Raw genomic sequence first — 14842 nt, forward strand, 5'->3', positions numbered from 1 at the left:
TCTTACCTCTCACCCCCATCCTCTGTGTTTCTCAGGCTGGGCCACAGTTCTGGCCCAGCCACCTGCCTGAATATCACCAATGTCGCCAGATTCTCTGCTTCCCTCCTCTCTGGACCTCAGTTTCCTCACCTGTAAAATGGGTTTAGGATAATAATGACAGCACAAGTCTAAGCACTTAAAGTTTATTTCTCATGTATTCCTCTCAACAACTAGCAATTATTAGTGTCCCCATTTTGCAGACAAGGAAATGGGGCAAACTGTGTAATCTCTCTGAGGCTCAAAGTCCCACAGCTAGTATGTGATATAGTTTTTGAGGCACAGCCCTGGATCATGGTAGTTCTCGGTCCCAGGCATGTAATGGGTGCTCACTAATACTGGCCATGGGTATAGAGCATAGCGGGTAAGATTACAGACTTTCCAGAGACCTAGGTTCAAATCCCGTTTCATCATTTCCGAGTTGTGTGATTTTCAGTCACCAGAGCCTCAGATTTCTTATCTATAAGACACAGTTTCCTTATCTATAAAATGAGAATGCTAATGGTACCCTACATGGTAGAGTTGTTGAGAAGTTTCAGTACATTAATAATATGAAACCCTCAGCACATTCCACGGGACGTAAGAAGGATGTAACACATATTTACTATTTTGTTGTTCTTTTCATCATCATGTTGAACACTCCTGGTGCCACTGTCCCCCAGAGCTGCCACCTCTCTCCAGCCAGCAGGCTGCACTCCCACTGCCTGTCTTCCACCTCTCTCCGCCAAGCACAGCCCCATCATGGTGCATGTACAGGTTTAAGTCTTTTCCAGAGAGCTTCATCTGGTCCTCCTGCCTCTAGCTCCTCTTCTCACACCATCCATCAACCCCTGCCAGAGGGCAGAACCTCCCTGGGAGGGTCGCTCACTCCCCAGGATGTCCAAGCCTGCCAGGGGCACCAGGCATCCTGCTGGGCCTTCCCTAAGGCTGCCGTGCTTCCCCATCTGCTCTCAGCCACACACAGCCTTGCCCCAAAGGCTCAAACTCTTTCTACCTGGATCCAAGATTTACAAGACATCCCTGGGAAAGTTGCTTTAGAGGCAGTTAGCTGCAGAGCAGTCCCAGAGAGCATATTATGGCCTGAATCCTGTCACTGTGGCAAGGTCCTGATTTAAAGACTTGCCAGGAAAATAACAACAGAGAGTTTTAACATGAAGTGCAAAGGAGGGAATGGTAGAGTGGAGTTGTACCTGGCACCCTCTCAAAACAGGAGCCCTGCTGGAAATGCATCCACTTTGTCTGCTGACCCTGGTCATGACTGAGCCAGGCAGGGCAGGGACTCATCCTTACTACATCATAGAAAGGAAACCAAGGCTCAGAAAGGCTCAGTGATTTGCCAAAGTTCCCCAGTTTTAAGGAACAGAGTTTGGGCTCCACGTGAGGGCTTGTCCCAAGGCCCTCCTCCCCAGGGAGAATGGACAACGGGCACTCAGCATGGGCAAGGCAGTGACGATGGGCCAGCCTGCGGGTTCAGACCGGACGGAGCAGGGCTACCTGGCTGACTTTCGGTGCATCCATTCTAGCCTCCAGATTGGGTGCTGCCAGTCTCCTACTCGGCTCAGTCTCCCAGAGTGCCCCCTGGAGGCCTGGCCAGGCTACTGCAGGGGCTAGAAAAGCACTGTTTCAGTGATGGTGGGTCTGGGGTCCACCTGGTCCTTCAGCTGAAATGTTAAATAACTAGTCATCTGTTCACTGCAGTCGCAAGTCATCCCACTACAGAAAAACACCCAACCCTGACCATAAGAGGTTTTACCTTGTTTTTTTCGATGGAAGCGTCCCTGGCCTCTGCCCACTACATGCCAGTAACGCCTCATACCCAGCTGTGACAACCAAATACATTTCCAGATATTGCTGAATGTCGCCTGGGGGTGTGTCTAAATGGAATAAAAAGACCTGAACATTTATTGACCCTCTGCACTCTGTGTATCTACGCTTCTGTCTACCAACTAGGCTCACAGATGGTCAAGCCGTTTTGTTGGGTTTTTTTTTAATTTTTAAAAATTGAAGTATAGTTGATTTACAATGTTGTATTAGTTTCTGGTGTAGAGCAAAGTGATTCAGTTTTATATCAATATATATATTCTTTTTTCAGATCCTTTTCCATTATAGGTCATTACAAGATACTGAATATAGTTCCCTATGCTATATAGTAGGACCTTGTTGTTTATCTGTTTTATATACAGTAGTTTGTATCTGCTAATCCTAAATTCCTAATTAGCTCTACATCTGCGCTAAGATGATAGCCACTAAGCCACACGTGGTTACTGAGCACTTGAAGTGCGTCTAGTGTGAAGGAGGAACTGAATTTTAAAATTTATCTCCAATAATTTAAATTGTAACATGGGAACACTGTAAAGTATATTTTGTTAAACACAATGTTTATCTTTTTAGGATAATACTTCATTATTAACTGTTTAAAATGTAGCATCTGAATTGCAAAGTGCTGTAAGTATAAAATTGACACCAGATTTCAAAGACTTAGTGCTAAAAAAAAAATGCAACGTATCTTTCATTAGTAATTTTAAAATATTGCTTACATGTTAAAATGATAATATTTTGTAGACATTGGGTTAAATAAAATTTATTAAAATGAATTTCACCTGTTACTTTTTAACTTTAATGTGACTCTAAGAAATTTCAAAATACATACATGTCTAAGATGCTATATCTACTGAACACAGTGCAACTCTGGAGGTTTTCAGCAGGGGGTGCTTTTGCCCCTCAGGGGATATCTGGCTGTGTCAGCAGATGTACTTGCTGTCCTAGTTGGGGAATCAAGTGCTCCTGGCATCTAATGGGTTTAGGGATTTGCTAAACATCCTACAGTGCACAGGACAGCCTCCCACAACTAAGACTTATCTGTCCCCAAATGTCACTAGTGCTGAGGTTGAGAAACCCTACCCTAGAGCATGGATTCCTTGAAGGAAAAGTCAGGAAGACCTGAAGAATTAGTCGGAGTTATCACACACAGTTCTCACCATTAATGATGGCCAGGGGTGTTGGTAACCTTGCTTCTCCTGATGGAGAGAAGGAAGCCCACACTAGAGCAATGACTCGCAAGAAGTGACTGAGCTGAGACTCGCACTCATCCACTCACTCTAAAAGCCAGCCTGCCCCCCTTGCTCCACAACCGGCTTCCACAGTCCTCTGAGTTGGTGCTGATGCGAAGAGGCTGCTTGTATTCACGGTCTAATGTCTCCATTACTCAGACCCGGGTGGTTATTATTCACATCAGCCGTTATTGCTACCAGGGGATGAGCATTAACAAAAACGCCCTTGGAAAGGGACAGCCTGCTCGAAATACTCGCGGGCACCTCACCCATCAAACGAGGCTGAGAAAGGCGTGGAAATAAATGCAACACAATGAAATAAACCTGTCAGAGAGGGAGCGTTCAGATGCCTCAGAAGGCAAGAGGTAAAACAAATGTGCCTGATATGGGATTGACTCTGTTTAAAGAAGACATTACAGGACTGCGGACTTGAAGAGAGCCCGGAAAACACTGGCCCAGCAGGAAGGGAGCTGCTTGCACCCTCCAGAGAAGCACTGTTTCCTTGGTACACTGGGTGTGGGCATGTGGTAGGAACCACTCTCTTCTCACTGTCACCGTGCATCCGTCTGCAACTGCCACCTCCTTTGGGGTGAGAGTGAGGCTGGGGGCCTTTGATGGGATGGGGTAGGAGCCTGACATTTGATGAAGGCCTGGAGAGCAGGGTACTCTCTAGGGTCACCTAATGTAATCTTGAGTATGACTCTGCAGTAGGTGTGACGATTCATTTTGCAGGTGAAACAAAGGCTGTGCAACTTACTTGAGGTCATATAACTAGGGAGTGGCTGTGATGACATTCCTAGGGTGTTGATGGTGACATGCTGGGCTATGGGGCTTGATGGCAGGCACAAAGGCGGGGACAGAACTTGGCTGTCGTGAATGCTGTGAAGGCTCTGCTCAGATCTCCTTTCCTGGGCTGGTGCGCTAATCTCCAGCTGGTGGAGCGGGGGGTGCTGGCTGCTAAGAGCTCACAGCCACCTCCTTCCCTGCAGAACTGCCATAAGGCAAAGTGAAGTTGCCTCGCCAGGACACGGGCAACGGCTAAACTGACACAGCGGCACAAATGCTGGAGCCCCTGCCTCAAAGTGGGGACGCCCCAGTGATAAGAGTGCACACTCCAGAGCCCCCGTGGGCTCAGCTGACACAGTCTCCACATCCTCCCTTGGCTTCTTCCCCGGCCCTATCCCATCTCCCTCACTTTCTTTCTTCTGAGAATACTCATCAGTGAATAATTTGCACAAGAATCCCCATCTCAGGCTCTGTGTCTGGGAAACCCAGGCTAAGACAGTGAAGCAGTGAAGCAGTGCTTCACTGAGCAGTGAAGTTTCCGAGTTTGGGAAAGGGGGTGAACAGAAGTGGACCATGAGGTCCTGGACGGCTGGACTCATGTCATCCTTGCATGATGTATCCCCTTTCCCACCATGACACACTGACCAGTCAGGGACTAGCAGAGAGGAGACCGCTGTCTGAGCAAGAACTTTGAGAGAGGTGCCAGTTAAAGATCTGAAATCTCTAAGAAACCTCCACTGACCAGGAAGGACCCCCGCAGTAGAGATCCCTATGTCAGCAGGGTCTCTTCTGTCTCTGGGGCTCCATGATGGGCATCAGCGTCTGATGGGTTCTGCATCCCAATCTTTGAAGAGCAGCGGAAGTTTATATGAAATGAGATTGAAATACAGTGTGCTACAGGGAAGGGGCTGGTATTTGCTTCAAATAAATACCTACACTATTTATTTAGACTGGGTGTTCCCATAGCACCCTTTTTCATATTCATTATCTTGTTTCATCTCAGGATACGGCTGCAGAAGACTCTGCAGGTGCAAAGTCTGTAAGAAAACGGTGCTCCCTAAGAGGGAAGCATTATTACTCTTACTTAACAGATAGGAGAGGTGGGAATCATCATACTGAAGTGACCTGTCCAAGACAAACGGCAGACGGTGTGGGGGTCATAGCCAGATCTAAGCACAGATAAGGTAGGTCAATTTTCCCCCAACCTCAGACCACAGCTCAGCTGTCACTTCCCCTGGGAATCATTCCCTGGGCTCCAGGTATGTTTGTTGGTTTATTTTGAACACCACACATCTCTTCTTTGTAGCCTGACTCAGAGTTGCAGCTGTCCATTTATTTGTGTAGTTTTTTTCTTTTTTTTGGATGAATGGCTCTTTCCCCTCCCCCAAAGGTACAGGAATAGGTTTTCTTTTGCTCATCACTATATACCTCAACGCTTAGAGCAGTGCCTGGCACATAGTAGGTACTGTGTATGCGTTAGTAGAATGGGTGAATGGATGAATAGATGGATGGATGGATAGAGGGAGGGAGGGAGGGAGGGAGGGAGGGAGAGATGGGGGGGTGGAGGGATGGCTGCGTGGGTGGATATGTGGGTGGGTTGGAGAGACTGCCAGTTCCTCTCGGGTGCACCTGGCCTCCAGGGACCACTGAGCACAGGCTGCTCTCACTCCCCTCCCCCCCGCCCAGGGCTCTGGTGATCACCTGTGGTGAGAAGGCAGAGTGGAGTCCCCGGGGTCACCTGGGCGCTGCCCATTGGTGCTGACCACAAGGAAGCCAGTCCCCAGGCAGCATGCAGAAGAGAAGGAGAGAAAGAAACACACATGAACACGTGCAGTACGGTGAACAAAGCTGCAATTCTCGCGGCTCTGAAGAGCTCAAGCTAAACAGCAAAAGAACATCATGATCTAACAAAACAGGGCCTGAAATAGATTTTTTTTAATGAAATAATAAGAGTCACCATTTATCAAGCACCCACCACATGCCAGGGACTCTGCCAGGTACTTCACATACAATGTTTCTAAGACTTAGAACAACCCAGAAAGGTCAGTATTATTATAAACGAACCCATAGCCTTTCCACCCAGACATCTTCTCCCCGTCTTCCCTTTCTTTGTAAATGGTGTCACCATCCACGTAGCCATGCCGTCTACAAGCCTGGGAGTCGTCCTTTACCTCTCCTTTTTACTGATCTCCCACTTCTGATCACTTGGCATGCCTTCTTAATTCTACTCCAGAAAAGGTACTGAAGCTGCCCCCTTCTCTCCAATTTCATCTCCACTCCGTTCAAGACATCCTCCTGTTTCGCTTGGGTTATTGAAGCAGCCCCTGCTGGTCCTCCCGCCTCCAGTCCTGTCCCCTTCAGTCCGTTCTCCATCCTTCAGTCGAAACGCATCAGTGACCCTGTTGTGCTCCAGGTCAACTTCAACCTCCTTAACCCAGTTCACAGACCGTCAGTGATGAGTTCCCTGCCCGCCCCTCCAGCCTCTCTCCACTCCCACCACCGCACTCTGTGCTCTGTCCCGAGCACAATAAACTCCTTTCCCTCATCAGCAGCGCCCCCCGGCCCACCTTCTTGTCGGCAGGCCTTACCTAGGCTGGTAACTTGGTGTGGAAATACCCCCTTCCTGCCTCTTCACCTGGATGACGACTGTTCATCCTCCAGGTGTCGGTTCAGAAGTCCTTCGCTCTGGGAGACCCACCATATATGGGTCAGTGCCCTTCTTCTGTCTTCCCCGAACACCCTGGTCTTCCCTTCCCCAAGCAATAACCTCACTGTATTTTAAGTGGCTGCCACCCCCGCAATTCTGAGTCTCCTTGAAATCAGTCACTGTCATTTACAAATGTCCTGCTGTGGCATTGTGGTGGAGCTGCACAGTAGGTACTCAGGGTATATCTGTTGAATAAATGAATGAAGGAAGGATGAATCAGAAAATTGATATAACTTGCTCAAGGCCACAGAACTCTGAACTGGCAGAGGCAGTATTCAGATCCCGGTTTGTACGACTTCAATGTTCTGTCCTTTTGAACCCACTACTTGCCTCTCGAAACTGAATCAAAAAGCAGGAAGGTGTCCTAGGCCCCGTCAAAGGCTGCGTGTTTCTCTAGTGATTCATCAACAAAATTGTATAAAGTCCTTATACAAAATGGAGAGAGGGGTAGGACGTCCCAGACCAACTGAGAAACAGGAAATACATAATTTCAAAAATTCACACAAATGGCAAGCTTTACCAACAGCTGTGAAATACGTCAAACTGTAACCACCAGTCAACGGTAATCATAATACTCCTCCCTCAAAGGTATGGGGAACTTCAACATTTTCAAACCACATTCCAAGTCCAACTTCACCCCTTTCAAATCACGTTCTAGTTTTATAGGAAACTACTATAGCTGGTAGGCCAAATCTGGCCACCCACTGTTTTCTGTGTGCCCACTGGTGAAGATGGTTTTTACACTTTTTAATGGCTGGGAAAAAAAATAAAAAGAAGAGTAATATTTTGTGACACATGAAAATTAAATAAAATTCAAATTTCGGTGTCCATAAATAAATTTGTATTGGAACACAGCCACACTCGTTTTACATGCATTATCTACGGCTGCTTTTGTGCTACGATGACAAAGTGGAGAAGTAGTGACAGAGACCATATGGCCTGAAAAACTGAAAGTCACTATCTGGCCCTTCACAGAAAAGTTTGCCGACCCCTGTTCTAAGCGCATGTTTTTAGTAAATGTGCCCCCAACCTTTTGAGGCAGGCAAGACAGAGACTGCTGGCCTGGCATGTCAGAAAAAGAAATAGAAGGCTGAGAGAAGAGGTGACTCAAATCCCCATCTGGCCTCTTTCAGCAGCCTCCTACCTGTTCTTCCCTGCTCCAGCCATATCCTTGCCTCAGTCTCCGTTCTCTGGTCCAGTTTCTAAGCTGTAATTAGGGTAGCCTTCGCGACAAAGGCAGCCTGCCGAGCACCTCCAAGGGCTCGCACTGTCTCAGGACAATCATTGGTCCTCTAGACGCCACGGGGCTAATGCAGTGTCCTCAGTGTCCTGGACTTGCTTACCACTCCAGCCTCACCTCTGATCCCTCCCAGCCTCCTGTGGTCACACTGGCATTCTAGCCATGGTTCAAAGGAACCCCGTCCCATTCAAGTTCAGTGGCCACCTCTCTTGCCTCCAGTGATCTGCACGTGTACATTCCTCAGCTCAGAAGACCTCCCTGTCTTACTCTCCAGCCTTGTTCAATATAATTGTCACTCTTCTTTCAAAACTTTGTCTCAGTGACCACATACCTGAGAAGGTACACCCTACCTTGACTTATGTGTCTCTTCTCTCTGCTTCCACAGCGTCCTGAATTTACCTTCACCATAGCCCTCATCATAGCATATTGATATAATTACTCTTGGTTGGCTCCCTCACTACTTACTATTTGTTGAGTGCTTATTATTAGCCAGGCATAGCACTAAGCACTTGATGTGCTCATTAACTTCTTAATTAGCCCCGTGAAGTAAGTGGTGTTATTGTCATTGTTTCATAGGTGGGGAAACTGAGACACAGAGCAGTTAAGTACATTTTCTAGCCTGGAGTCAAAGACTGTCCAAATCCAAAGACAAACTTCTTAACCTCTAGGAGACGAGGGACCACATATCAATATTAAGTTGCACTCAAAACTAAATGGATAAATGAAATTCTAGTTTAGTATTTTTCATTTACTAGCCGTGTCACTTGGAAAATTACACACATTTTGGAGTTTCAATTTCTCTACTTATAAAATGGGGATGACAGTAAGTATCTCATGAAGTTCTTTCGAGGATTAAATGAAAAAGAGTTAAAGCCTTAGTTTGGTTGGGAGGCCCAGAGGAGCCTCCCCACGCTACAATTTATGGCTACAACTGTTTAGCAGGAATGCTTAGCTATGAGGGGTGGGAACAGAGGTGTATCTGGACAGGTGCTGGGATGGGGAGAAGTCTTCCCAGTGGGTGGAGTAGTAGAAGTTAAGTGATGGATAATGGGTCTCAGCAGGACACAAAGGAAGTAGAAATAGGAAAAGGACTCATATATTTAGTGCTAGAGACAACTGGTGTTTACTGTTGCCTGGCCCATCTCTCCTTAAGGCATATGGAAGAATTCTAGTCTCATCAAGGTCATGTCATGTAAGTGGAAGTCACATGAGTTATTTCCAAGTGAAGTATTTAAGATCCAGGTTACTACTTCCATACTTACTTCTCCCCTGCTATGGGGTCCTTTGAGGCCATTTATATTCTAGATGGCATAACAACAAAGAAGCCTTTGTGGCACTGAACTACTGAGATTTAGGTATTAATTTGTTGTTGCAGCAAAGCCTAGCTTATCCTGACTAATCCAGCAGAACAAAAGATGAAGTCCCTTGCTTTCTCCTCTGGCATCCGGTCTGCCTACAATGTGGCTTTTCTACTGGAGGATTCATGATCCTTCTCTCTTCACAGCTTCCAGAGCTTGCTCATATGTATCTATGACAGCCATAACAAAAACATTGGGACCACGCAAAGAAGAAGGAGGTCTGAATACTGAGTGCCTCAGACTTGCTTTCTGGTTTTCTTCCCTTCTAAAGCAATGAAGGTTGAATGCAAAGAGATGCTGATAGGCTAAAGATGGCCCTGGATCAGATAACCTTGAAGACAAATTAATTTCTTCATTTATGAGCTTCGGTACATTGTGGAAGTAAAGCTGAGGGCTCCTTGAGGGACCCCACCTTTTGCTCCAGATCCCAGGACTTAGCTTGGATACTGCTGAAGACAGGCCAAAGACCCATCATCACACCCTAAAGGTTCTATTATCAGCTGTTACTGGAAGAGAGGGATGGGAAGGGGTTAACAAATAGGAGACAGAGGACCCTGACAGCGGCTCATAGAATCTCACCCAGTCTGTGGTACTGACAAGATTCAAAATGGCGCCATGGAAATGCCATGAGCTTTGGAGTTAGATCGGAGTGACAATTCTGAGAGACCTTAAGCTCTTTATTTAACCCATCTGAGCTTACACTGCTTCATTTCTTAAGTAAGGGTAATAATGGTGACCACTATTTATTTAGTGCATAATAAATGCCAGGCTTTACTGCTATCATTGCACTGGAGACTCATGTGAACACACAGCCCTATGACTTGCACACAGTAGGTGGTTAATTGTTGCTAACACTCCCGACACTACATTGAGACCCCATCAGAGAAAGCTCCAGTGGAGCTTTATGCTTTGTATTTCTATCCCTTGGCTCCCGCCTACCCACGTTTTCTCCCTTTCCTTGACTCCTGATTTTAAAAGGCCTACTATTCCCTTCATAAGATGCAATGACTTTGGGATATCAGATCTGAGCTAAAGTCAACTTGGGTGTCTCAGGTTTTAAGTAGATACTCCTCATTTCTAGTTTAGAGGGATGAAATAGGACTCCCCAGGGATATGCTTGAAGGACAAGTATTGGTCTTGGCTTTTGTTTTCTGGACTCTGTTGTACCAGCTTTGTCTTCCTGAGTGGGGTGTGGAGAAGGTGTGCACGTCTGTGTGTCACAGGGTGGTGGCCAGGGCAAATCTAGAGAGTAGGGAGTAGGGCGAGGACAGAGAAGACTAGACAGATGTTCCAGCTGTTGTAGCAAGAAAAATGTTAAAGGGTTGGGATATTTAAAGGTCTTCTTTAGGTTCTTTTACAGTATACTCATGATATAATCCTCTTATTCCATCTTATCACATAACCTTCAAGGAAATCCACATTATTCCATTGGCATTTTAGGGTCTAGAAGATGCTGGGTGAGAGCAAAGAGGCCCAAGGGACAAAGAGACCTTGTTACACTAAAGTAATTCTGAGAACCCCAAGCATGGAAAATTCATCTCATGGGGCTTGGCTAGAGAGGAGTACCACTTCCCTGCCCTAACGTCAAAACACACACCTGGGCTTTCTCCTCTGAAAGTCTGGTAGGACTTCTAAGGACTGAACAATAACCAAGAGTTTTCCAACAGACTCACTCACTATAGCCTAGCCTCTCACAAGTGATCCTTCATTATAGCCCCTACTTCCAGCTGCCATAGCTAGATTTGAGCACCCTGTGATTCTGGATCCCTCCTGAAATTGCTGGGCAGATGATGAGAAGGGGAGAAGTGCCACAGTCAAAGGTTAGCAAGTGCATGAGCAAAACCTTATACTCAAGCAATGCAAATATATTATTGCTGTGTAGGAGCTCATCTAAACACAATGGCCTGTAGATGAAGAGGATAAATGCTGAGAGCCAAGGCCAGTGTCATTCCTGTCCCCTCTCAGTTTCTGCACTTCGAATCTAGCCTGAGTCCATTTGATAAACGCCTGGTTTGTACAACTGCACGAGAAGCGACTACGGTCCAGGCTTTGGCTTCCTTGGGGAAGAGCAGAGAGAAGATGCGTGCTTAGTAGACCTGGGTCTCCAGGTCTCATATAAGACAAGACCCAGAAGAAGGAAGAAAGGACGTGCAAGCTGTATCATCTATGATGTTCTTGACCTTTTATGTGCATTATCCCAAATTATCAGGGGAAAGAACTAATGATCGTAGGCCGAAAAGGGATGGGATGGACTCCTAGAGGTCGTGACTTGTTCAAGGTTAAACAGCTAAATTTTGGATGTGGGATTTGAAACCAGGTGTCTCTGATTTCCCATTATTCCAGGTAATCTCTCGAGGAAGCTTTATACAAGACAGAACTTTCCATATAGAAGTAGATCAGTGGAAGCAGGGAGGGCGGGCAGCGGGCATCTCCTATCTGATAGCAGACGACTCCTACATCTTGCTTGGCTTCTCACATAACCTGCGGCAGGTTATTCTTGTAACTAAAAAAGCCAGGGACACATAGGGACACATCACTCCCCTTCTGGGCCCCAGTCTTAGCATCTGTGAAATGAGGGCATCTCACTGGAGAATGGTTATTTATTGTCCCTGCAGGGGTGAGAATCCATTAGGAAGAGAGGAGAGAAAACGCTGGATGAAATCTACCTCAGGCTTAGCCATTATAAAAAGAAGCCACAGGGTTTCCCTGGCAGCGCAGTGGTTGGGAGTCTGCCTGCCGATGCAGGGGACATGGGTTCGAGCCCTGGTCTGGGAGGATCCCACACGCTGAGGAGCGGCTGAGCCCGTGAGCCACAACTACTGAGCCTGCGCAGCTGGAGCCTGTGCTCCGCAACAAGAGAGGCCACGATAGTGAGAGGCCCGTGCACTGCAATGAAGAGTGGCTCCTGCTTGCCGCAACTAGAGAAAGCCCTCGTGCAGAAACGAAGACCCGACACAGCCAAAAATAAACATACAAATAAATAAATTAATTAAAAAAAAAAAAAAAGAAGCCACATTTACAAAAGACTATTACCCACCCTCTTGTTACCCAAGACAGTGGTTTTGGTCCATCAATACCACCAGGCAGCACGGGACTATGGGTGACACTGGCCCCTTATCTCATGCTTCATTATTCTGGAGTTCAGCTTTCAGCACCTACTCTGAGGGGGTTGTTTTAATGGGATCCTTAGAGACTGTTTACTAGATTAAAACTGACTTTCTTCTGCAAAGCAATTCTGCAAATGGCTTTATGGGTTTCCGGATTTATTTTGTCTCAATGACTGGGCTCAGTTTGCAAATCAAATCAAAGCTGATTTTTCCAACTGCCACTTGGGCACACCCAGCGGGAGTCTGCAGAGCCAGCTGTGTTCCCTTGCCGGCTGGCACCAAAGATGGGAGTGAGGCTGCCTGCGGGCGGCCAGAGAGGTTCCAATGGGAAGACAGTGGACAAGCAAGGACCTGATTGCCCCCAACTGGGGTGGGGGGAACAAGTCCGAGGAGGCAAATTTTATTTTCTGGAAGGAGAAAAGGCAGATTTATGTGGCCCCAAAGACTGAATGGCAGAACTAATAGGGAGCCAATTTGGACCCCTGATGTTGAGGTTTCCTTCAACTGAAGTGTCCAATGGTGGGATGACCTCCCTGGGGGAGTAGTGAGGTCCCTGTCACAACAGGCAATTAAGTGGAGCCTGGCTGGTCTTTTTGTTAGTGGGGATTGTAGATCATGTAGCTAATCCCTGCCTCTACCACTTTTATTCCTACCTTCCAAGAGGACATTAAAAAAAAATTTTTTTAATTTTATTTATTTCTTTTGGCCGCGTTGGGTCTTTGTTGCGGTGCGCAGGCTTCTCACTGCAGTGGCTTCTCTTGTTGCAGAGCACAGGCACATGGGCTTCAGTAGTTGCAACACGTGGGCTCAGTAGTTGCCACACGCGGGCCCTAGAGCGTGCAGGCTTCAGTAGTTGTGGTGCACGGGCTTAGTTGCTCCGTAGCACGTGGGATCTTCCCAGACAAGGGCTCGAACCCGTGTCCCCTGCATTGGCAGGCGGATTCTTAACCACTGCACCACAAGGGAAGTCCTCAAGAGAGCATTTTGACAAGTAGCTTGTATTTGAAAAAATGAGGTCATGGAAGACCTCATCCATCCATCCATCCAGCCAGCCATTTAGCCATTGATCCATACATTAATTGATTGATTAATTGAGTGATCAGTCCATTCATTTATCTATTTGTTCATTCAACATATATTACTGAGCACTAATGTTCGTTAGGATCTGACACAACATGGCTCAAAATAGGCACGATCCTTTCACTTACTTCACTTAGAATCTCGCTGGGAGACAGACAATCAATATGTAAGCCAACAAAAATATATATATTTGTAAGTCATGATGAATGCTATGAAAAAAAGTACAGGGTATAATGAGAGTGGAAAACGTTGGGGATACACATTAGACTGGAGGTTAGGATGGTCTTTCTGAGGAGGAGGGATTGAAGCTGCAATCTGAAAGATGTACATCTGTTAAGCTAGATAATTTCAGGCAGAGGGGGCAGGATGAGGAAAGGTCTTACTGCAGCAAAAACAGAAATAAAGTTTTCCCTCTCCTGAGAACAAGGAAAGTAAAGGGAACAGTGAACAGGCTAGAGAAGAAACATAACATGGCCTGAAAGAGTTAATCACTCCTAGTTTTTAACTGTTACTAATCTGTAGTGTCTGTAACTAGATTTGTACATCGCAAAGCTAACCTATTACTCTTTAACACTATGTGAATTACATCCTGCGCTCCCTTGTAGCAAATCACCCTTTGTAGCATTTGCATTTCAGAAAAAAGGTTGCAAGCCGATAACCCAGAGACAAGCTGACTCAATTACCTGGCTGCCTGATGCCAGCTGTGACTGTTTTGAAATAATGCAGGAAGAAGAATGCAAGACCTTCACTACTTTGATCCTTATCATATACCCTGGACTGCGAGTCCCACATATAAAATCTTCTCCGTTTGGGGGTGGGAGGACACACACAGTTCTTGAGGCGCTAGCCTGCTGTGTCTTCCCTTCTGCCTGGCAGAACAATAAAGCCATCTCCCTCTTCCTCCAAAATCTCTGCCTCCGTATTTCCGTTTGGCATCGGTGCACAGGGAAGCCGATATTTCGGCAACAGTCCTGAGGCTGGAAGGACCTTGAAAGAGCAGTGTGCTGGAGTGCAGTGAATAAGAGGATAGAAGCCTGGATGAAGCTGGAGGGTAGGAAAGGGCCAGATCATGCAGTCAAGTCTGGTGGAGGCAGGGCCTGTGGGCGGGAGGAAGCAGCAAAGTGAACGAGTACATGGAAGGAGGTGGGGAAGAATTAGGTAGGAGAATGCGTAGGCAGGAGGGCTTGGATGGAACTGCACACAGCTTCTGGAAGGGGAACGGACCAATCTGGTTCCAGAACTGAGCCTCTGTGTTCAGTTCCATTTCCCCCATGGCCTGCTCTGGCCCAGCCAGAAGGGTATGAATTGAGATACTGGGTACCTCTTTCAGCCACTGCAACCCTGGGCATCCTCCACAGGCAGGATGATCCGCTCGCCTGGGAAGAGTTGTCTCTCACTTAAATTTCAGCACCTTGGAAGTTTAGGTCTCCCACCCCAAGTTTTCACAAGCTCCGTTTTCCCAGGCATGTTCTGCTCGT

General features: G+C 46.8%; 1 protein-coding gene across 13 annotated transcripts in view; it reads right to left on the reverse strand.

The window, feature by feature from the left end:
- PTPRT (protein tyrosine phosphatase receptor type T) overlaps window positions 1-14842 on the reverse strand; it is a 1092462-nt gene that overhangs the window by 198056 nt on the left and 879564 nt on the right. For 6 of the 13 annotated variants that reach the window (XM_067708173.1, XM_067708172.1, XM_067708167.1 and 3 more), the window contains exon 14: window positions 5574-5630. The exons of the other annotated variants lie outside the window; for them this stretch is intronic. In XM_067708173.1, the coding sequence (XP_067564274.1) occupies window positions 5574-5630 (57 nt within the window). The remainder of the gene's footprint in view (window positions 1-5573; window positions 5631-14842) is intronic. 13 annotated transcript variants of the gene reach the window in all.

Source organism: Pseudorca crassidens, chromosome 15, assembly GCF_039906515.1.
Source record: "Pseudorca crassidens isolate mPseCra1 chromosome 15, mPseCra1.hap1, whole genome shotgun sequence".
In the NCBI taxonomy this organism is placed as follows: domain Eukaryota; kingdom Metazoa; phylum Chordata; class Mammalia; order Artiodactyla; family Delphinidae; genus Pseudorca; species Pseudorca crassidens.